Source organism: Ictalurus furcatus, chromosome 11 (genome assembly GCF_023375685.1).
Source record: "Ictalurus furcatus strain D&B chromosome 11, Billie_1.0, whole genome shotgun sequence".
Classification (NCBI taxonomy): domain Eukaryota; kingdom Metazoa; phylum Chordata; class Actinopteri; order Siluriformes; family Ictaluridae; genus Ictalurus; species Ictalurus furcatus.
Window position 1 is genome coordinate 10,450,820 of NC_071265.1, and position 21,279 is coordinate 10,472,098.

The 21,279-nt window shown below is 38.5% G+C and overlaps 1 protein-coding gene across 2 annotated transcripts in view; it reads right to left on the reverse strand.

Moving 5' to 3' along the window:
• The window catches only part of usp13 (ubiquitin specific peptidase 13), a 28,829-nt gene extending 9,358 nt beyond the window's left edge, over positions 1 to 19,471 (reverse strand). The window contains exons 1-17 of one of the 2 annotated variants that reach the window (XM_053635852.1): positions 19,361 to 19,471; positions 17,987 to 18,112; positions 15,902 to 15,962; positions 14,709 to 14,830; positions 12,068 to 12,210; positions 10,994 to 11,178; positions 10,724 to 10,818; positions 10,457 to 10,647; positions 10,188 to 10,259; positions 9,472 to 9,565; positions 5,862 to 5,984; positions 3,672 to 3,825; positions 2,766 to 2,940; positions 2,291 to 2,379; positions 920 to 1,042; positions 649 to 675; positions 246 to 389 (exon numbers count right to left, since the gene is read on the reverse strand). In XM_053635852.1, the coding sequence (XP_053491827.1) occupies positions 246 to 389; positions 649 to 675; positions 920 to 1,042; positions 2,291 to 2,379; positions 2,766 to 2,940; positions 3,672 to 3,825; positions 5,862 to 5,984; positions 9,472 to 9,565; positions 10,188 to 10,259; positions 10,457 to 10,647; positions 10,724 to 10,818; positions 10,994 to 11,178; positions 12,068 to 12,210; positions 14,709 to 14,830; positions 15,902 to 15,962; positions 17,987 to 18,112; positions 19,361 to 19,471 (2,035 nt within the window). Of the gene's footprint in view, positions 1 to 245; positions 390 to 648; positions 676 to 919; positions 1,043 to 2,290; positions 2,380 to 2,765; positions 2,941 to 3,671; positions 3,826 to 5,861; positions 5,988 to 9,471; positions 9,566 to 10,187; positions 10,260 to 10,456; positions 10,648 to 10,723; positions 10,819 to 10,993; positions 11,179 to 12,067; positions 12,211 to 14,708; positions 14,831 to 15,901; positions 15,963 to 17,986; positions 18,113 to 19,360 lie in introns of both variants that reach the window. The other variant, XM_053635851.1, reaches the window with a different exon arrangement.
• Between the last annotated feature and the right edge of the window lie 1,808 nt (positions 19,472 to 21,279).

Here is a 21,279-nt window from a genome sequence, read left to right on the forward strand (position 1 = left end):
ACAATCTGCCCATAATGTTGTTTAATTATAAACAAAGGACAGTTAAACCCTCCTACCAGTACAGCCTGACTCTGCAGGTTTAGAAACACAATTTGCAATTCTGTCCTTAGAGAAAACAGACATAAACGTGTAGCAAATAAATTCTAGTTTCCAGCTGTGATAAATGGCTAGTGTTCATATACAGTGCCAACAACAGATTCCTCTAATAAGAGATGCTCTTGTTGGACAGAATACAACAGTCTTACCTGGCTCCTCCATGTGAGCAATGATCCAGTTAAATGCCATTTCAGCTCCCATGTTCCCAGTGTAGTACACAGCCTTCCGGCAGGCCTCCAGAGGGAAGCCCATTTCTGCCAACTGCATCACAGAGGCCTCATCTATTTCAGGAGCTGGAAAAAAATGGTAAAGAAGGAATACTTTACAGCCTTTATGGAAGGCTCATATTAAAAGTGAAGCATCTCATCGGGCCTCGTTAGAGAAAGGCCAAAATGTTTGTCAGGAATCTCATGGAGGATTTACTATGACTAGAAACTAACAATCAACACTTATATTATGATGACAACATGATATCACCCAATCATTTTCTGATATTGATTCTGACATGTATAATTATGTATGGAGCAAAAAAAATTAAAATATGGCACTTACATTCCAAAGAATTATTCACTGAGCTGTCTGAGGGGGAAAAGAAAGCATTTGCAGTTAGATATGATTAATACATTTACATTTCATATAAGTCTTTTTTTTTTTTTTTTTAAACAGAGCATGGCCATAGGTATAGTTTATGTAAAATACACCTGCACTCTGAACAGCATTTGAAGAATCTAAAGCACTTTTACAGATTTTGCAGGAGTGTGCTGGACGTTCAATTTCTTACAAGCACAGAAAAGCTATAATAGAGAAATATAGAAAACGTTACCTCTTATGTCCTCAGGAATGACAATAGGAGGCGTAAGGTCAGGGAGCTCTTCTTCACCTGCTTGGAGCCCTGTAGCCCGGAACCGATTCAAGTCCATAAAGTCAGGCATGTCTACAGAAACATCTGTTTGAAAAACAATCAGGACAAAAGGTGATATAAAGGACTGTAGAAATCAGTTAACACATTTATTTCCATAAACTAACCTTAACATTAGCTTCTTTCTCAATGTGCAAAACAGTAAGAAATAAAATAAAATAAAAAACGAGGACCCATGGTGCCCTCTACTGGACTAAATAGCACATAATTACCTAAAACATAAGCAAACACGATTTGCAAACTGATATTGTTTATACCATGTGTCTTGCCCAAGCACCTTTTAGCATGTGATTGGTCTGAGTTGCACAAGAGAGCATGAGATTGCCAGACACAGATGTCAATACATTACGAAACAGAAACTCTGATCTGCTTTGAAAAATTATTAAAGCAAAGAAGGACCACCATGTCTCAAAATGAATATCAGTGTATACCTAGACCACGTCATATTCAGTGCCCTCCACTAATATTGGCCCCCTTGGTAAATATGAGCAAAGAAGCCTGTGAAAAATTGTCTTTATTGTTTAACCTTTTGATCTTTTGTTTACAAAATTCACAAAAATATTCTGCTCTCATGGATATTAAACAATTGCAAACACAACACAGGTTTAGATCTTTGTTTATAGGTCTTTGTTTATAGGTGTGCAACAATTATAGGCACCCTTTTAGTCAATACTTTGTGCTACCTCCCTTCGCCAAGATAACAGCTCAGAGTATTCTCCTATAATGCCTGATGAGGTTGGAGAATACATAGTGAGGGATCTGAGACCATTCCTCCATATCGAATCTCTCCAGATCCTTCAAATTTCAATGTCCACACTGGTGGACTCTCCTCTTCAGTTCACCCCACAGGTGGCCAGTGAACAGGTAAAGTCTCTATCAATGAACAGTTTATAACTTCGGGGAAAAAATAGCCTTCATGTAAAAACTATAATGAATTTCCTGGTTACACAATTGCACTATTAGACCATGTAGTACACAGGTGTCACCCAGATGAGGATGGGCTCCTTTTTTGAGTCTGGACCCTCTCAAGGTTTCTTCCTCATGTCGTCTCAGGGAGTTTTTCCTTGCCACTGTCACCTCTGGCTTGCTCATTATCTTAAACTTATAAATTTAAAAATAATATCCTGAATTTATATATTTCTGTTAAGCTGTTTTGTGACGATGTCCATTGTTAAAAATGCTATAGAAATAAAATTTTATTGAATTGAATGTTCACATTTATAAAAAAAAAATAATAATAAATAAATAAATAACGTAAAACACCATTATACGCACCTAACTTTTTTGGGACCCAGTCCACTCCAAATGTGAATTTTTTGAGCTGTACAACCATGTATTCAGGGAAAGTTGTAAAACGAGAAGTTCTGAAAAGGAACATATAAATATTTGTTTAGTAGGAGAAAACAATATGCTTCAATATGATCAACCCCAATAAAGTCATGAAGTATGAAATCCCCCAAGTGAAAACCTGCCAGTATTTACATTAACCAATTTAAAAAATAAATGCTTCATTTTACATCAAATAACATGAGCAGTTATGGCTGAATCTATATCATATTTTTCTTTGCTTAGGTCCAATCATTTAGTGTTAAATTAAAGCATTACAGATATGTTTCAAATACAAATCTTTTAGAAGCTGTTGGTGTCTCAGAACAATTATTCTCTAAAATCCTTGTTCCCTGAATTATGTGTATTCAGTGATCCGGATCTGTAAAACCCTTCCCAGGCTTTAGACCAGAACCTTGCTTACTTCACTCCAGCCGACTTGGCCTGCAGTGCCGAACTCCAGAAGTCCAGAACATTCTCAGGTTCATTAAAGGCTTGTAGACAGGCAGTGAAGGGAATGCGGGCCCTCACTGGATCTGGAGGAGCCCGTAAGTTTTTTTCAGCATCCTTCCGCTTAGTCTCATATGCTATGAGCTCTTCTGCAATATATAAAAACTATTATAGGATACCGACAGCCTTCGACTACTGATCAGAGTAATAACCACCAGCACTATTAAAAGACAAGACATGATGGCCTGGGCTCCAGATGGCGTCTGTATAATAGGAACAATATCTCAAGTAGTCTTACATACTGAGCTTTCTTCTATGAATTGGTGATGTGGTATAAGAGGAATAAAACACTTTAGGGTGTGCGGTTATTGGAAAATAATGACTTTCTGTCTAGCCATGTCACACCAAAGTGCCATAGATGACTTTTTGTCTTTAATAACAGCACACACTATCATGATTTATTCCTTACTAATCAATTACTTCCTTTTTTTCTTAGAATGTCCTCTTTTTTAATCATTTAACATTTGATTGCTGCTTTTGCATTGCTCTTCACGCGTGACATTTGCTATGTTTAGCTGTAACAATATAATTTTACTGCTGATCAGGAAGGAAACTATGTAATGCATGTTTGCATGCGCATGTGTTTGTATATACTATCTGAATGTGAGTCAAAGAAAAAAAAGGGTTTACACAAATATAAATCAAATGTAAAAAAAAAAAAACTGCCACTAAAATGAACTAATTTTACTGTAAATGTGTTTTTTTAATTATTTGATGGTAAAAATATAAATATAAAGTGGACCGTTATTCTGAATGACTGATAATGAAGAGAGGAATTGGTTTGAGGATGCTATAATATTTAAGGACATCCTGTCTTTACCTCTGTTGGTGGCAGCCTCTATGGGCACAGGAAGCTGCATAAGGTAGTCCACTCTTTGTGTGTAACGCACTTTCTGTGACTGGCAGCACTGTACACGCTCCTCCACGATGAAGCGGAACACATCGCTGGGGTTCTCTGAGCCAGCACTGTTCCTCTGGAAATGGAGAAAATCACAGTGAGACAAATTCACTACTTCTAAACTAAGGAAACTGACATATTTCATTACTTTAATCTGAAGTTCAAAAGACAACAGTGGAGAATATATTCAGTTTTTTTTTTTTAAAAAAGGCATAAAAATACATGACGTCCATACAAATCAGGCCTCTTTTTGGAGATGAAATAAGCAGGTCTATAATTAAAAGTTCACAGAGTCTGGCTTTAAAATAAGCACACTGCAACAGGCTCTCTATTCTGAGGCATTACAGAAATACATCAGCTATATTTTCCCCTTAAGAGCACTGAAATACCCGAGCCGGCTGGTCTGAGAGCAATCAACGGTACAGCTTACGAACGCATAAATGTCCAGGACTACACTAATAAACAGCTAAACAGCTAAACATTCTGAGAAGACTGAGTGTTGTCTTCAGTTAGAATATTTGGACTGACCATTTCATGATTATGAAAATTTCACAAACCAATTTATTATTGATTTATAATACTCTTTTAATAATCCAATATACAAATATTTTTTTAAAAATTACATCATGTTTAAAATAGCTACATTTGATTTTATGTTGTGGAGAGCTTTTAGTGTAGTGGGTTTAACTCTGGCCATGGGTCATGTAGGCGAAGTAAATAGGAAGCATTATCTGCTTCATGTAACTGATAGCAGGTTCTAATTTTAAAGCGATTGAGAAAGTCACTTAAGAGCACAAGTGTATGTATGGCAGCGCTGGATGCAGACAGGTCTGAAAATAGAGCCATGTGACAGATGTGAAAGACCACACACATGTTGAGAAACTTCAGATAAACTGTTAGTTACAGAGGTAATAGTGGTTCTGTTTCATTCCTCCTGACAGCCAGAGGCAGTGCTTAAGCACTAATGGAGGACTCCTACCAACATAGTCATGAGGAATTCCACTCAACAAAAAAAACTGTCAAGGTTTCCCCTTAAGAACCACTGAACTCACAGCATGCATGGCAGCCACATTGACCTTGTAGAAGCACGCAAAGGTACATGGAGAAGCCCAGGTAGCACCCGCACAGATGTCTGCCATGGAGAATCCCCTAAAGGCTGCCCAAGACACAGATACAGCCCTACTAGAGTGGCAGGAGATACCTCCTGGCAGGGGCCTTTGAGCTCTTCGGTATGTCGGTATGATCACTTCCACAATCCAGTTCGACAGTCTTTGCTTTGACACAGCACCACCTTTCTGCGCACCACCATAGCAGACGAAGAGTTGATCAGTTTGCCTCAGACTGACAGTAGCGTCCACGTGTCACCTCACAGCCCAAACAGGACACAAGAGGAGATCCCTCGACCCAGTCGCTTCGGATGAGCCTTGAAATGCAGCCAGATTAATGGACTGATTTACAAATTGAGGAAACAGCAACTTAGGAAGAAAAGACGGATTTGCCAAAGCACCATGCCTCTGGTAACCAATGCATGCATAATTCACTAACCAACAACACATGTCACTCAGTAACATGCTTAGTGGAAGCAATGGCTAATAGAAAGGCAGTCTTCAGAAACAACCACTGTGGCGATTCCACTGTGTCAATGCATGGACATGGACAGACCGAATAGAAGGACCTTAAACTGATAAGCTTGGTTTTTGAAAATGAAGCATAGGAACTTTGTGTTGAGGTGTGATCAGAATGTGAAAGTATGCATCCTTCAAGTCGACGCTCATAAACCAATCCCCCATCATGACAGACCGAAGAACGTCGGCTGTGCGTAGCATTCGAAAAGGCAGAGTCTTCAGGAACAGGTTTAGATGCCTTAAATCGAAAACTGGACGAAAACCACTGTCTCTTTTTGGAACAAGAGACTTTGTTGGTATATTTTCTCTCAACCTATCTAGCTGGCGCTACGATAATCCATTAGTGCTTAAGCACCGCCTCTGGCGGTCAGGAGGAATGAAACAGAACTGTTTTCCCACCCGCATAAAACTGGTGGTGCTCTAATGAAGTAGCTGCTTTTCCTACAAGAAGAATATATTTCTTCTATAAAAGGGAATGAGCTCTCACCTCTACCAGGTTGATAAAATGCAAAAAGAATTCTTGGGCATCTTGCTGTCTATTTGAGGAGAACTCTGGGTGGCCTTTGCTGACCAGAGCCTTGAACATTCTGGGGGAAATCCCTCTGTGCTGCTGCTGCAAAGGAAAGAGCATATTAGGCACTGAAAGTTCATTTGTGAGCTACAATGCAGCTTTTTAGTTCATATTTTCCCTTTCATATAGGAGGAAAGAGGCAACTAAAAGTGAAATGTATTACTAGGATTAATTCATTCTATGTTCAGCCTTACACACACGGCAAAAAAGCAAGTAATTCTTCATAGCAAATAATTATCGTTAGGCATTTATCCACCCAACAGCTGTGTGATATTAGCTTTTGGGAAGTTAACATTCAAATGCAAATGATGCAAACTGCACATAATAAACACAGAGACATTATGACATTCTAAGTAAAGAATACACCACGACAGGGTGTGTTGTTATAGGAAAACAATCAATGTCAGGGTGGTGGGATACCAATACGTCCCAGACATTATTTTCCAATAGCAGCACATCCAAACATGTTTTATTCCTCTTATTCCACAGAAATTTGCCAATGATTACAGTTTTTTATTAATTAAAGAACAACGCATCATACTTTTTGTCCTTAAATAGTTACAATTAATATTGTAGAACATCTGCAAAACAAGTTATGATGTTATCATGTTATCACTTACATTATAGCACCTATAAATAGTGAATCCCTCACCAGCTTTTCTGTTTTTTTTCACTTTCTTTAAGTTATTAAGGCAAAGAAATTGTAGCTTGTCATATTATTGAGAAACCTCAATGCCCTCATCCTGAAGACTCTGCTGTGCCAGAAATATTAACGTTATAGCTTTACCCGACTGATACAATGCTGACACTGGAGACTCCTTATGTGGAGCATCTACCAGAAAAATCCATGTATAAGTTGTTACTACAATAATAAAAACAACATTAGATTAAGCGCATGAATATTAACCTGTGATTTGCCTTGCTGGAACTACTGTCAGAGTCATTCTGTTATAGAAACTCATGAATACTAGCTGACCAATCAGAACTGAGAATTCAGCAGCTTTGGGATACAACCCGATTTAACTCACCAAACATTATAATGCAACTGCTAGATATGTGTTTGTAAAAAGTTGAAAAAAGGTGAAGCGAGAGAAAATAATTTTTATTTGTCAAGACAGTTCTTTTTCTGATTAAATATTTGCTGTTAATCTAGTATAGAAATATATATTTCCTTGGTCTATGCATGCACGATATTCAAAAGAACTACACTGCTACAATATAGCACGATTCATACATCATTATTAATTACATCAAATATGGAAAATGAGCAATCTCAAATTCCCCAATTTTCTACCTAATTTAGTCACAGCCAATTCCCATCCATCAGGAATCTCTCCCGTATCACATGACAGCTACCAATCAGGGAGGGCGAAGGCTAACACGTGCTTCCTCTGAGGCATGTGAAGTCAGCCGGCCGCATGTTTTTGAACTCATGCAACGTCCGCCCACTTCTGCATGCATGAGCTCACAGACGCCCATGATTGGATAGTGTCACTGTAATTGATAGGGGAGAGAGAGAATATGCCACCCCCCTCTCCCTCTCTCTCTCTCTCTCTCTCTGAGAGCATGACCAATTTTTGCTCTCTTGGATTCCTGGCCATGTATGGCTGTGGCATCATCGGGATTCGAACTCAAATTCACATATTGATTAACCACAAGCATTCAAGTTCCAACAGAAAGAACATATTTTTAGGGTTAATCAATGTGCTTTAACATACACGCGTAACATACATTGCTGTGATAAAAGGTATTTGGTATATCGCATACTAAATTGTTTCAGAAATTAAAACATAATCTAAGATAAAACAAAGGCAACCTGAGTAAACACAAAATACAGTTTTTAAATGATAATGTTATTTATTGACGCAAAAACATTATCTAAATACCAACTGGGCCTGTGTGAAAATGTATTTGCCCCCCTAGTTACTAATTCCCCAAATCTATGAAACTGCATTCATAATGGGGTTCAGCTGGACTAGACACAATAAGGCCTGATTACTGCAAACCCTGTTCAATCAAATCAACACTTAAATAGAACTTTTTCAACAGCATGAAGTTTGTTAAAAGGTCTTACCCAGTAACACACTATGCCAAAATTGAAAGAAATTCCAGAACTGATGAGGGAGAAGGTGACTGAAATACATCAGTCTGGGAAGAGTTACAAAGCTATTTCAAAGAACCACAGTGAGAGCCATTATCTCCAAATGGAAAAAACTGCTCAGTAGGGAACCTTTCCAGAAGTGGCCGACCTTCCAAAATTCCTCCAAGAGCACAGCAACTACTCATCCAGCAAGTCACAAAAGAGCCAGGGACAACATCAAAGGACCTACAGGCCTCTCTTGCATCAATAAAGGTCACTGTTCATGACTCCACTATCAGAAAGACACTGGGCAAAAATGCCATCCATGGAAGAGTGGTGAGGTGAAAACCACTGCTAACCCAGAAGAACATTAAGGCTCCTCTGAATTTTGCCAAAGTACACCTTGATGATCCTCAAACCTTTTGGGAGAATGTTCTATGGACTGATGAGTAGAAAGTGGAACTGTTTTGAAGACACGGGTCCCGTTACATCTGGCGTAAACCAAACAAAGAATTCCACAAAAAGAACATCAAACCTTTGGTCAAGCATGGTGGTGGTAGTGTGATGGTGTGGGGATGCTTTGCTGCTTCAGGGCCTGGGCAACTTGTAATAATTGAGGGAAACATAAATTCTGCTCTCTACCAGAAAATCCTGAAGGTGAATATCTGGTCTTCAGTCCGTAAGTTGAAACTCAAGCGCAACTGGATTATGCAGCAAGACAATGATCCAAAGCATAGGAGTAAGTCCACCTCTGAATGGTTAAAAAAAAAAAAGCTAAATTAAAGTTTTGGCATGACCTAGTCAAAATCCTGACTCGAACCAATTGAGATTCTGTGGCAGGACCTTAAACGGGCAGTTTGTGCTTGAAAATTCTCCAGTGTGGCTGAACTAAAGCATTTCTGCAAAGAAGAGTGGGCCAAATTTCCACGACAGTGCTGTGAAAGACTGATCTCCAGTTATCAGAAGTGTTTGGTTGCGGTTGTTGCTGCTAAAGGTGGCACAACCAGATTTTAAGTTTAAGGGGCAATTAGTTTTTCACATGGGTGATAGGTGTTGGATAAAATTTTTTTTGCTTCAATAATAAAAAAAATAAAATATTATAATAATAATAATAATAATAATAATAATAATAATAATAATAATAATAAAAACTGTAGTGTGTTTACTCAGGTTGCCTTTGTTTTGTGTTGTATTTCATTTGAAGATCTAAAACTATTTAGTATGAGATATACACAATAACAGAGGAAATCAAAAAAAATACTTTTTCACAGCGCTGTAACTGCAATATAGCACAATAGAACTGCAATATAAATTTTGCCTCAATCATGCAGCCCTGTTTGTAATTAACATCAGCTCTTAGCAGTAAGAATTTACTTGCTAACTTTTCAGACACATTCTGTCTAAGACACTCATGCTCAAGGCAAATAACAAGCCAGACAGACCAACCTTGTACTCTTCTTTCATCACCTGTTCAATGAATTCTGATTTGATTGGTGGTTTGGAATACTGGCCTGAAAGTAGTCCATGACCCAGTTTTGCCCTGATGGACACAGACACAATGAAGCATGTGACAGAACATGTTTAATGACTACAATACATAAAAGAACAACATTTCAGAATCCAACATTCATTTATACACTAGAACCAATCCTGATATGATTTTCCATATCCATATGCAATTATATGTGTTTTAAGTAACAATAAAATGTATTAGGGTAACACTAATACACTATCCATCCATAGATCCATCCATCCATCCATTTTCTGTAGCCTGGAACCTATCCTAGGGGACTCGAGACACAAGGCAGGGGTCACCCAGGACAGGGTGCCAACCAATTCAGGGTGGATGCTGAAATCAAATTCCCAACCCTGGAGGTGCAAGGCGAACGTGCTAACCACTAAGCTACTATGCCCCCCTAGTAGACTATATAAATCCAATTGCTAGTCAAGAAATAAAGGAAGAAATGCTTTTTGCAGCTGACCATGTACAGTGCTTGGACACCATGCTAAAACAAAACAATTTTAAAAAAGCCACAGATGTCAACTTGTCGCACAAAACAATTCACAAGTTCACCCTAACATCATCCTCAGATCATTAACCATATAATAATATGATCATTATTTGTGATATTATGCCTCACATTTTTCACATTACCACTTACATTTGTGTGCTGAAGTCTTGAGTAGGATCAAGGGGTGAGTAGTCAAATATTCTCTGTAGATTACCGACATACCTAGAAATTTTACAACCACAATTAAAGCAAGCTCGGTGTATATAACTCACAAGATATCACACTGCATTTTCACTTTATTGCTGTCCCATAATTGACACTAAAATACATGATATGAACAATTTAGCCATCCCAAACACAAAACCACAATCAGAATGTGATAGGCAGAATAAGAACTATAAATATCTGTGAGCACTTACGCTCTCTGGAACTCAGGGATACTGAAGAGCACTTGCATAGTGGTACTGAGGTAGCAGCTGTTGCCCAGGTTTCTGAGGCCTGTGTACCCTGAACCATAGACTGCCTTCAGCTTAAGGCCTGATTCCTGAATCACCTCCCACTCAGTGGCTCGAGGCTGCACATGATTGTCTGTGTGGTGACCATTCTCCGTCTGGTGGAGAAAGGCAGAGACGTTTGATCAGAATCAAATTATCCAACCATTTCTGAATGAATTTCCAAAAACGCACCCTTTGCATCTTTAGCATGTCTATTCCGAAGTGTGTCAAGTGTTCTGCTATGTGAGGGTCAAGTACTGCCTCTTCTTCATCGAAGGAGTAAACATCTGTTTAAAAAAAAAGAAAAAGACAGTATTGAACGAGTTGTTGTCTTAATTAACACATGTTCTGAGCAAGCCAACTCTATTAGCTGGTGTCGTATGAAATGATTAGTTACTCAATAACGCCTTGCTTTCATTGCAGCTTCAGTGAGAAATTACAATCCAAACATGAGGCACTGACCTGCTCCATCTGGGGTGATGGTGTCTAGCTTGACTGCAAGTGGGAATTTGGTTTCTTTGTAGTGTTCAAGGGCATGTCCGTTCCCGCCGCTTCCATCGAAGAACCATTTCCCACAGAGGACCGAGCCATCTGTCAGGTTCAGCCACAGGTTCTCTCGCATTTCACACTTGGCACACTTCCAGCCACTCAACACAAAGCAAATACATTCTCTCACATTTCAACAAAGGTCTTTTTTGTTGCCGAGGATGTCTTATCGATTTAATTTATTTTATCTGTTGACTAAATATACACGAGGCTGTACGTTATACTGCAATATTGGCCTTTTCAATGCAGATGTCACAGAAGGTTACACAATCAAGGTATCTTCAGGTATCCTGAAGGTAACTGAATACTGTTTGAACTTTTCCAATGGCAATCATAACATCATATAGCAAACAAAAAGACACTTATAAATAATTCACATGTATAGACGTTAGACGCTATGTATTTTACAGTAAAAAGTAAGATCATTGAAAGGTGATTAACATAGCTTGAAGTTCAAGATGAATCTATCGTTTCAAAACGTATGTTTTAAAAACTGATTTTAAAAAAATTATAATTTTTTAAAAAGATTAAGAATGGCCTAAATGCCTACTAATCTAAGTAAATGAAAATTGAAGACTTATTATAATACATTACTTTTTATTGCATTTAAATGGAATTACAGAAAAATTAAAACCTTCTAGGGACCCATGATTACATAAGTAAGCCCAAACTAAATGAGAAATGGTTTGTTGCATGTTGTGATCACATTATTTCAAAATAGAATGTAAATGTAGTATTTTATTTATATGATGCACCCAAACTGTATGCATTCAGGCACAAAAACAGAATTCACAGGACATTTCCACTGGAATACGTCGTATCCACTAGGGGATTTTCCACAAATTTATTACACAGTGTGAAACATTAAGGCATAAAGACATGAGTGTTAGCATATCAGTTTAAAGGGGGTTTCTGAACTCCCCCATCACCATTACTTGAGTGCCAGGAAGTCCATCTGATACTCTGATGCTGCACTTGCATGAGACTAACCTGGGAGGAATCCGAACCCCGTTCTCTTGTTGTCTGAGGCTTCTGGCATGCTTGGACACTTGAAGCTCCTCCTCCCATGAATCTTGCTCTTGCTTTTTATATGCAGAAGCAGCGTTAAGTATAGCATCACAAGCAATTGTCACCTGAATGGGACAAAAATACACATATTTCTCATGTATACACACACATACACATACATATGCATACATATACACACACACTAAGATATATATATATTACATATACATATACTTATATATATATATATATATATATATTATATATATATATATATATATACACATACACACACACACACACACACACACACACAAAACACATAGTACACTCACTTAGCACTTTGTTAGAAACATCTGTACATCTACTCATTCGCGCATTTATGTAAATCAGCCAATCGTGTGGCAGCAGTTCCATGCATAAAATCATACAGATACGGGCCAGCAGCTTCAGGTAACCCCAACCATCAGGATGGGAAAAAAATGATCTCCATGATTTAGACTGTGGCTTGATTGTTGGTTTTAGATGGACTGGTCTGAGTATTTCTAAAATTGCTGATATCCTGGGATTCTCATGCAAAACAGTATCTAGAGTTTACTCAGAATGGTGTAATAAAGAAAAAATATCCAGTTCGCAGCAGCTATGCAGACAGAAATGCCTTATTGATGTGAGAGGTCAACGTAGAATGGCCAGACTGGTTCGAGCTGACACAAAGTCTATAGTGATTCAGGTGAGCAGAAAAGCATCTCAGAATGCACAACACATCGAGCCTTTAGGCAGATGGGCTAAAACATCAGAAGACCATGTTCGGTTCCACTTCTGTCAGCCAAGAACAGAAAGCTGATCCACAGTGGGCACAGGCTCACCAAAACTGTACAAGGCTGGAAAAACATAGCCTGGTCTAATGAATCTCAATTTCTGATGATGCACACAGATGGTAGGGTAGGAATTTGGCACCAACAGTATGAATCCATGGGCCCAACTTGTCTTGTGTGAACAGTCCAGGCTTGTGGAGGAGGTGTAATGTTGTGGGAAATGTCTTCGTTAATACCAATCAAACATTACTTGAATGCCACCGCTTATTTGAGTATTGTTGCTGACCATGTGCCTCCCTTCATGGCCATAATTCCAGCATGATAATGCACCATGTCACAAAGCAAATTCGTCTCAAACTGGTTTCATGAACATTAAAATGAGTTCAATTTTCTTCAGTGGCCTTCCCAGTCACTGGATCTGAATCCAGTAGAACACCTTTGGGATGTGGTAGAACAGGAGATTCGCAGTATGAAAGTGCACCTGAAAAACCTGTAGGAATTCCTTGATGCAATCATGTGAACATGGACCAGGACCTCAAAGGAATGTTTCCGACATCTTGTGGAATCCGTGCCATGAAGAATTGAGACTGTTTTGAGAGGGAGGCCCTTCCCAATATTATTAATTATTACTAATTATTATTAGTATAGTGTTTCTAATAACATGTTTAGTGAGTGTATAGAGATCATGCGTGACTGATTTCTAATTCTCAGCAGCCTATTCAAAACACACACTTGTTAGAAGATGCCACAGCATTACAAAGAAAGCATGGCATGTTGTCTAAGAAATAGGAGCTCCATTTCATGTACATAGAAATCTCACTTACACCGGTCATTACCATGCAAATATTATATGTATGCAGCTTTTGGAGAAAAAGAAATGCATGTCAAACCCAGGTGTATCACACAGATTAGGAAACATATTTAGGTCTGACTGACCGTCTCTGGAGGTCGAGTCATACTGTGTTTGGATGCAAGTGCAGAACAAACACAACCTGACCAGCCCTTAGAGCATTCAATGAAAACAGTAATCAATGCTCCAACTGCAAATGACAACATATCACCACCAGAGACTAAGAACGATGTGTGCTGAGTCCCTGAACAGCACTAGAGTGTTTGCCTGTATAATGTGAGGGGGAAGGGAGAGCTCCATCAGCAACAACTGTCCATCTTAAAGCTAGGTGCAACAGTAAACAGTACATTTTCTTTGTCATCGGAATAATGTATATACATTATATGTGTTCTTAGTCAAGTACCTTTTAAAAATAATTATTGCATTAAAGTTATTTTTCAGTGTAGTGCATTAGTGTCAACCCCCTTAAACTTGCCAATTTTGTAGTGCCACAACCTGGACCTGAAATGGACTAAATTGCAGTCATCAATGATGACTGTCTCTCTTGACACTACCACCACCATGCTTCACTGTAAAGAATCAACTTTCACATTTTTTATTCGTAAGTAATTTTGCTAACTTGATTTAACTTTAGCAAACTATATAGCTCTATAGTCCCTTTCTATAAACGGTGCTAAATATTTCCTCACTGTTACACAACAGTCACTATTACAGCTCAGACACTGATTTTAATTAATAAGCAATGTGTCATGCTGTCAAACAAAGTTAGTTTTCTTCCTATGGGTGGCTGCTGTCATCTGATCTATATAAAATGAATGACTACACACTATGATCTGAATCCTCCAGCACAGATATTAATACTAGAAAGCTTTGGGCTAAAGATGAGGACAGTATTAATTCTCAAATTACACCTTTTGCATGCAGGACATACACAGACCATTCACACACTCTCACTAACCAGGGCAGGCAACTCCTCGATATTTGGTAAAGGGATCTCATAGTGGTCTGGGAATATGACAAGCTTGGCTTCGTCTTCATATTCAAAATCATCCCCGTTAAAGTCACGGTTAAGTTCTAAATCTTAAGAAAGGAAGATACGAAAAGAGATAATCAGACACATATTTGCTATATCGTTGCTTATAATATTTGACAGTGAACAAATCATATCTACACATGTAAAAAATAAAAAAAATTTAAAAAAAAACTTTATTAATATGAATATATTGGAATCTATATCAAAACAAATTGTGAGTTTGCGCATTGAGATAACAACTCAGTGATAGATTTTCAGATTCAACTTTTCACTACATTCAAAATGTATGAGAATAAATTGTGCTTGGCAATCTCTTTAATATTCTGTCAGAATTACACACACACACACACACACACACACACACACACACACACACGTCAGTACCACACACAGGCATTTACCCTGCCAGACTGCTGATGTTACTGTCAATCAACAGAGAGAAAACCTCATACACTGAGAATTGGCTATGACTATACTAAGAGAAAGTATCTCCATTTTAAGGTCAGTTTATGCTCTCGTCCCATGACGCATGAGGTTGTCCTGGCTGATTAGATCACCACATTGGTCAATGTCAAGAGAGACTAATGACACTATCAGCCATTATCTGTCCCCGAATAGGAAGGTGACAGTTCATATAATTACACATGCAAACAAAGGAGATTCAAAAACTAGAAAGTGTGATCTGAATGTACAGAAGAAAATAAACTGTGTGAAGATAATCTACAATTTGAGGCTCCATTACAATAAACGTTACATGTGGCCCCATTCAACGTCATGCCTCCAACAGTGGAAGTGTGTCAACCATGAGGGTTGATAGGGCACAGCAGCTGATGGGAAAGCAGCAGCAACAGGCTCATCGGCCGACTGTAAACCAACCCTCCCCAGCAGTAGATCAGGCCTGAGCGAGCATGTGGCACTTTAGATTTAGAACAGTTACTAACTGCACAAACAAATAAATGACCTAAATTTAGCTCTGTCAGGAGAGGGCAGAGGTTAGTGAAAATGGGGAAAATGTCACGAATTTAAAAAAGGTTTAAAGACAGAATATGCATCTAATCTCAACTATATTCACACAGAATGTTTTTTTCATATTTGACAGCAGTTTACAGCAGTCTTACCTAAAAATACTTTTCCATTCCGTCTTCTTGGCACGGCACCCCCAGCAGCACCTGTGGCTTTCTGTGGCAAACAACAACACTGTTTACAAATCAAATCTTCATAATACTGTACAAATCAACTGTGGTACTAGGGTACTAGCTTATCCTAGTGGATACAGAGCTGCTTGTTTGTAATAAAAGACAATTATTGTGAGCAAAGCTTGTTTAAGTTGCAGACACATTCTCACAAGCAATTCCTTGAGTGAAAAGCAGACACCGGAGCTGCAAGAATGCATCCAGCTGTTTCTGAAAAGATCCTGACATGAAAATAGCCCTATATACTGATGCCTACCCTGCTGACATGAGGTCAAGTGGAATAAAGGAGAAGAGGCTACAGGAAGTGATTTCTATTAAAATTAGCACTAGGTTTTAATTATATATATTAGAACAATTTAATACTGTGATGAGAAAGGCTTTCTAATCATGACCACCACAGAAATCTACTGACACACTGGCACCATAGCATCTTAGCAACCTATACAATACTATACTATACTGCGGTTTATATTATAGCACATAGTACATTCAGTAGTTAGTGGACACAAATGGCTTGCATGTTAATTTCACAAAAAGTGCTAATGTGCACAGTCAATACAATCACATTTCCACTATTGATCACAAAGTTGCTTGCTTTTAGCCTTACAGAGTAGGGAAGATAGATGGACTTTTTTTTAAAGTATTAAAAACATTGACTCATAATATACCCTACTACTACTACTACTACTACACAAAAAAAAAAAAAAGGCAATTCGGATATAGCATCGATTTTTGCAATATGATTAACTGACAAATATTGCACAAAATAATATGAATACTGTCACATTTGGCAATAAGACATGCATACTGAATTTACATCTCTGTTTATTTCAGTACTGCTAACAACAAACATACACAGCATGTGAAAGCACACTGCCACACCACCTCAACAACCACGTCCACAATAACCTAAAGACCAAGTGTTCTTGCTTATAATGATCAAGTGAGGCCAGAGTAAATCAATAATGTCAACTTGTTATTGATCTTTCACTCAATATGTTTTCTAGCAAAGACATAAGTGTAACCATACTCAGTTTAACTGGCACTAACAACTAAAGAAGCAAACTGCTAGTATAGGGAAAAACAGTTTGTTGATTTGGATTGGTCAGAAGATATTGACTATTGGCTGCTGTATTCAAGTCACGGTTTTATATTAATGCACTCGTTTTAATATGTTATGGCTTCTATATTAACTTATACAGGGACTTGTATGGCACACATAAAACGATTTTAAATACACCTGTAATTGTTGAAATGGTGAAGTTTTCAATGAGGAGAGGTTTAGTAAGCTTTTTTGGAGTCTCCAGTGCCAGTATTTTGTACCAGTCAGAGGTAAAGCTGTAACTCTGGGTTTTTCCTGAAACAACATCTTCAGGACGAGTGTTTTGATAACATGACGAGCTCCATCGTATTAGCAACTTCAGAATGGGGGGGTCTGGGGCTGGTGAGGGAAGGACTGCTTATAGCTGTTATAACGTAAATGATAACATGAACTAACTTGTTTTATGGACGTTTCACAACATCCAATGCAACATTCAATGATGAATGGATCAAGTGTATGATATGCCATTCTTTAGTAAATAAAAAAAACTTTAATCATTGGCTAATTGCTGTGGCATAAGAGCAATTAACACTTCGGTCTATACTGTTATAAGAAACTAATCAAGTTAATTATTTTACTGTGACTACACACAGTTTGGTCACTTCATGATTTTTGCTCCTTATTAGGATAACAGGATAACAGTGTAAGCGAAGAAGTCTTGTCGTTTTCTCTCCGTCTCTGCTTGAATGCTGCTGACTTGTACATCCACATATTAAAACTTTATATTCATGTATAAATGTGCACCTACATATGAAATGTTTAAATGAATTCATTTCTGCACAGATATGTACTATGATTGCATCTTGCTGACAGGGCATCAAAAGATCAGCATGTCAATCTCTCAGGAACCAGCTTTGTAAAAGCCAAACCAGAGAAAAGTGGAAAATGAGACCAGTCGTTTTTCTTACCTCCTTCACATGACGTTTTAAGTGCATGTACACGCTCTGTCCAGTTTTACGGTAATGTCTCTCCACGTGTTCTCTTCCAAAGCCCAGGAATGTGTTCATACACACATACAACCCACCTTCTGATTCCTGCTTGAAAAAATAACCACACAAACACATACACAACACAGTTGCAGAACAGTAGTGATTGGATATTAGCTTCATTTTTAAATATGTCCAAGAGACTGTGATGAATACTAAACATGATAGTCTTATAAGGAAGGTTTCAAATGTATGCATTCCCCTTACAAAATATCTTGCTCTTAGTCTGCAGACTCACAGCCACAGAAAATCTTTTTTATAGTACAGTATACAGTAATATAGTACTACTAGACTGGGTTAGTGGTAAACTTCTAGTCTCTTCTCTTCTCTTTGAAGGCAAAATGGAACAAATTTGAAAGAAATCTGACTTCTGAGGAATCTTATGAGCAGCCATTTTACATCCAAAATAAATCTGGAAATCTAGAAATCTGGCGATTTTAAAGTACTGTGGAGTGGTGATCACTTGAATTAATACAATTGAGGTGTTCATATTGCTGGAAATCAACACAAAGAGAAATCTTGTCTAGGCTAATTTTGATAAACGGGCCTGCGTAGGGACCCCGGGGTCTCGGAAAAAGAAAAAAAGCTCTCAGCAGCTCGAGGTGACACATGAGCTTTAACAGCAAGGGGGTAAAAATAGTCTGCAATGAACTCCAAACAGCTGAGTCACTTTTAAAACGGCGACAGCGAAGGGACACATCTACTGTAGAGCAGTGAAGCAGCATGGCCATTAAGGTGTGAAGAAACTGAATTCACTCCTCAGTTTTGTGAATGGGCATGGATGTTTGGGATCAGAGCATCACTGTGGTTGTCCTGAAAAGCCTGGTTTGTCTGGACAGGAATAAATAGGCTGTGTTCTTCTAGACGTCCAGCTAAAGTGGTTATTGTTTTTCATTTTTTCTGACAGACAAACAAGCTGTCAGCCTCCAGCACAGTACAGTACACGCAGACTCTATTTATAGATGCTAAGCTATTTAAGTAATATATATCCTGGTTATCTTTTTTTATTTAGACCCAGAACAGATTCCACATCAAATACCTGTGTGTGTGTGGCCCATGGCCCTAATATCATATCTCCAACAACAACAAAGCGCCTGCTTCTAAGATGTAAACAAGACCCTGTGTGTGTCAGTCATTATTTCCGCATATGCTGTCACGTTCAATGTGGTCGTGCAAATCCGCCCAGATCATCACACTGTAAACTTACACGTGCTAAGGAAACGTTCGGTGCGATCCAACACCTGGAGTGTGATTTTTATTTTTTTTAAATTTCTTCTCGTTTCTTTTTTAACTCACCGGAGAGTCATAGGAAAAGGCGCACTCGCTCTTGTACACTCTGTCTCCTGATCTCGGCACCCGTATGGTGGGCATGTACGGCACCAGCAGCTCGCCCAGATCCGTGGCCATCTTCGCATATTCCTGCTGCCAGCCAGTGAAACCACTGAATGCTGCGAGTGACCCAGAGAGAAGTGTTAACCAGCAGAAGAGGAGTTGGTTGGGGTTATTTTTAACCCTCGCACAGCCGACCAGGAGGGATGTGATGACGAAAACATTGGAGGTGGGCGGGGGCGCTGACCGGCCGAACCCCCTGTTCACAGAACCCCTAAACGCTGATTGGTTACCATACAAATATATTCATGGAGATGCGCTTTCCTATTGGCTGGAACACACAGAGGGTTGGGGTTATGCTAATTTCTGTTTAACATATTTGACAGTACGTGGTGCTCTTATATTATGTGGGGTTAAAGTGCACCTATTATGGTTTTTCGAATATTACCTTTCATGTAGTGTTATAGAGCTGTTTGTGAATGTAAAAAGTCTACAAAGTTTCAAAAATCAAAGCGCACGACAAACAAATCAGAAAAAAGAGTTATTGACTCCTAAAAGAAGGAACCGATTCTGAAGAGCTGAAACGAGTAGTTGGTAATTCCAGACTTTACTTCCTGTGCAATCCTATGTAGGTTTGTAACAAAAAACCCCGCCTCTGGTCTTCATAGGCTGCTCGCTGACAGCAGTAGACCAATCAAAACAGACTGGAACATCTGATCAATCAGAGCAGAGTATGCTCTCTGAAAGGAGGAGTTTAGAATGAATCTTTTAGAACGGAGTCATTAAGTGACATTGGGGGGGAAAGGTAATGCTGCAATTTAAATTTTGAGCACATTAAAGTGTTTTTTGACCTTGGATGCATGTAAATCTATTTTATGAGACCTTTAAAACAAAATTAGGCACGCTTCAAACCATAATAGGTGCGCTTTAATTATCTTATCGTGCATTCAAGGCCTCTTGGGAAGTTCGTATTTACGATTTGGGAAGTTGTAATTACAAAAGAAATACATAATTAATGAAAGAAAATACAGAAAAAAAAATTAAACTCTACTTATAGAAAATGAACAAAGAACGTGCATCAGGTGTGCTTTGCTTTTTATGTGTTTAATCAATTTATGAAGTCTCTATAACATTGCACATTATATAACTGTACAATGCTTTCGTATTTCGTGCAGGAAATTAGTTTGCTTTATTGTAAATTGGGGGGGGGGGGGGGGGGGGGGGACCGGACAAAGACATGCTAAGCAATTTGCTTGTATTTCAGTAACTTGCTGCATATATCACATAACTGAGATCAGCTTCTGAGGCGAATTAACATTCAATTTCAACAAATTTACCGTCAACTACATCCATTGATTTGGCCATGTTTTCTTACTGATGCGCCCCCAACTCGAAAAGTCAAAGAACAAACAGAGTTTTGTAATTACGACTTTGTGGTGGCATTCATATGCGTTCAACTCGTAAATACGACCTTTCTGACATGACTTGAACGCTCTATTATGCCATTTCATTATTTGTAAACATCATCTTAAATTACTTACAAACAGAAATTATAAATTATATATTTTCTGCATGGAAAGACTTTAACATCCATCCATTTTCTATACCACTTATCCTTCAGGAACCTGGAGCCTATCCCAGGGAACGTCAGGCACAAGGCAGTGTACACCCTGGACAGGGTGCCAATCCATCACAGGGCACAATCACATACACATTCAGGAAACCCCTGCATTACGGGGACTACATGCAAACTCCGGACACACAGAGTAGACGTGGGAATCGAACCCCCAATCCTGGCGGTGTAAGGCAAACACGCTAACCATTAAGCCACTATTTAGGTAAAATATGTCTTTGCTTAAAATAACAACCCATAAGTAACTATACTT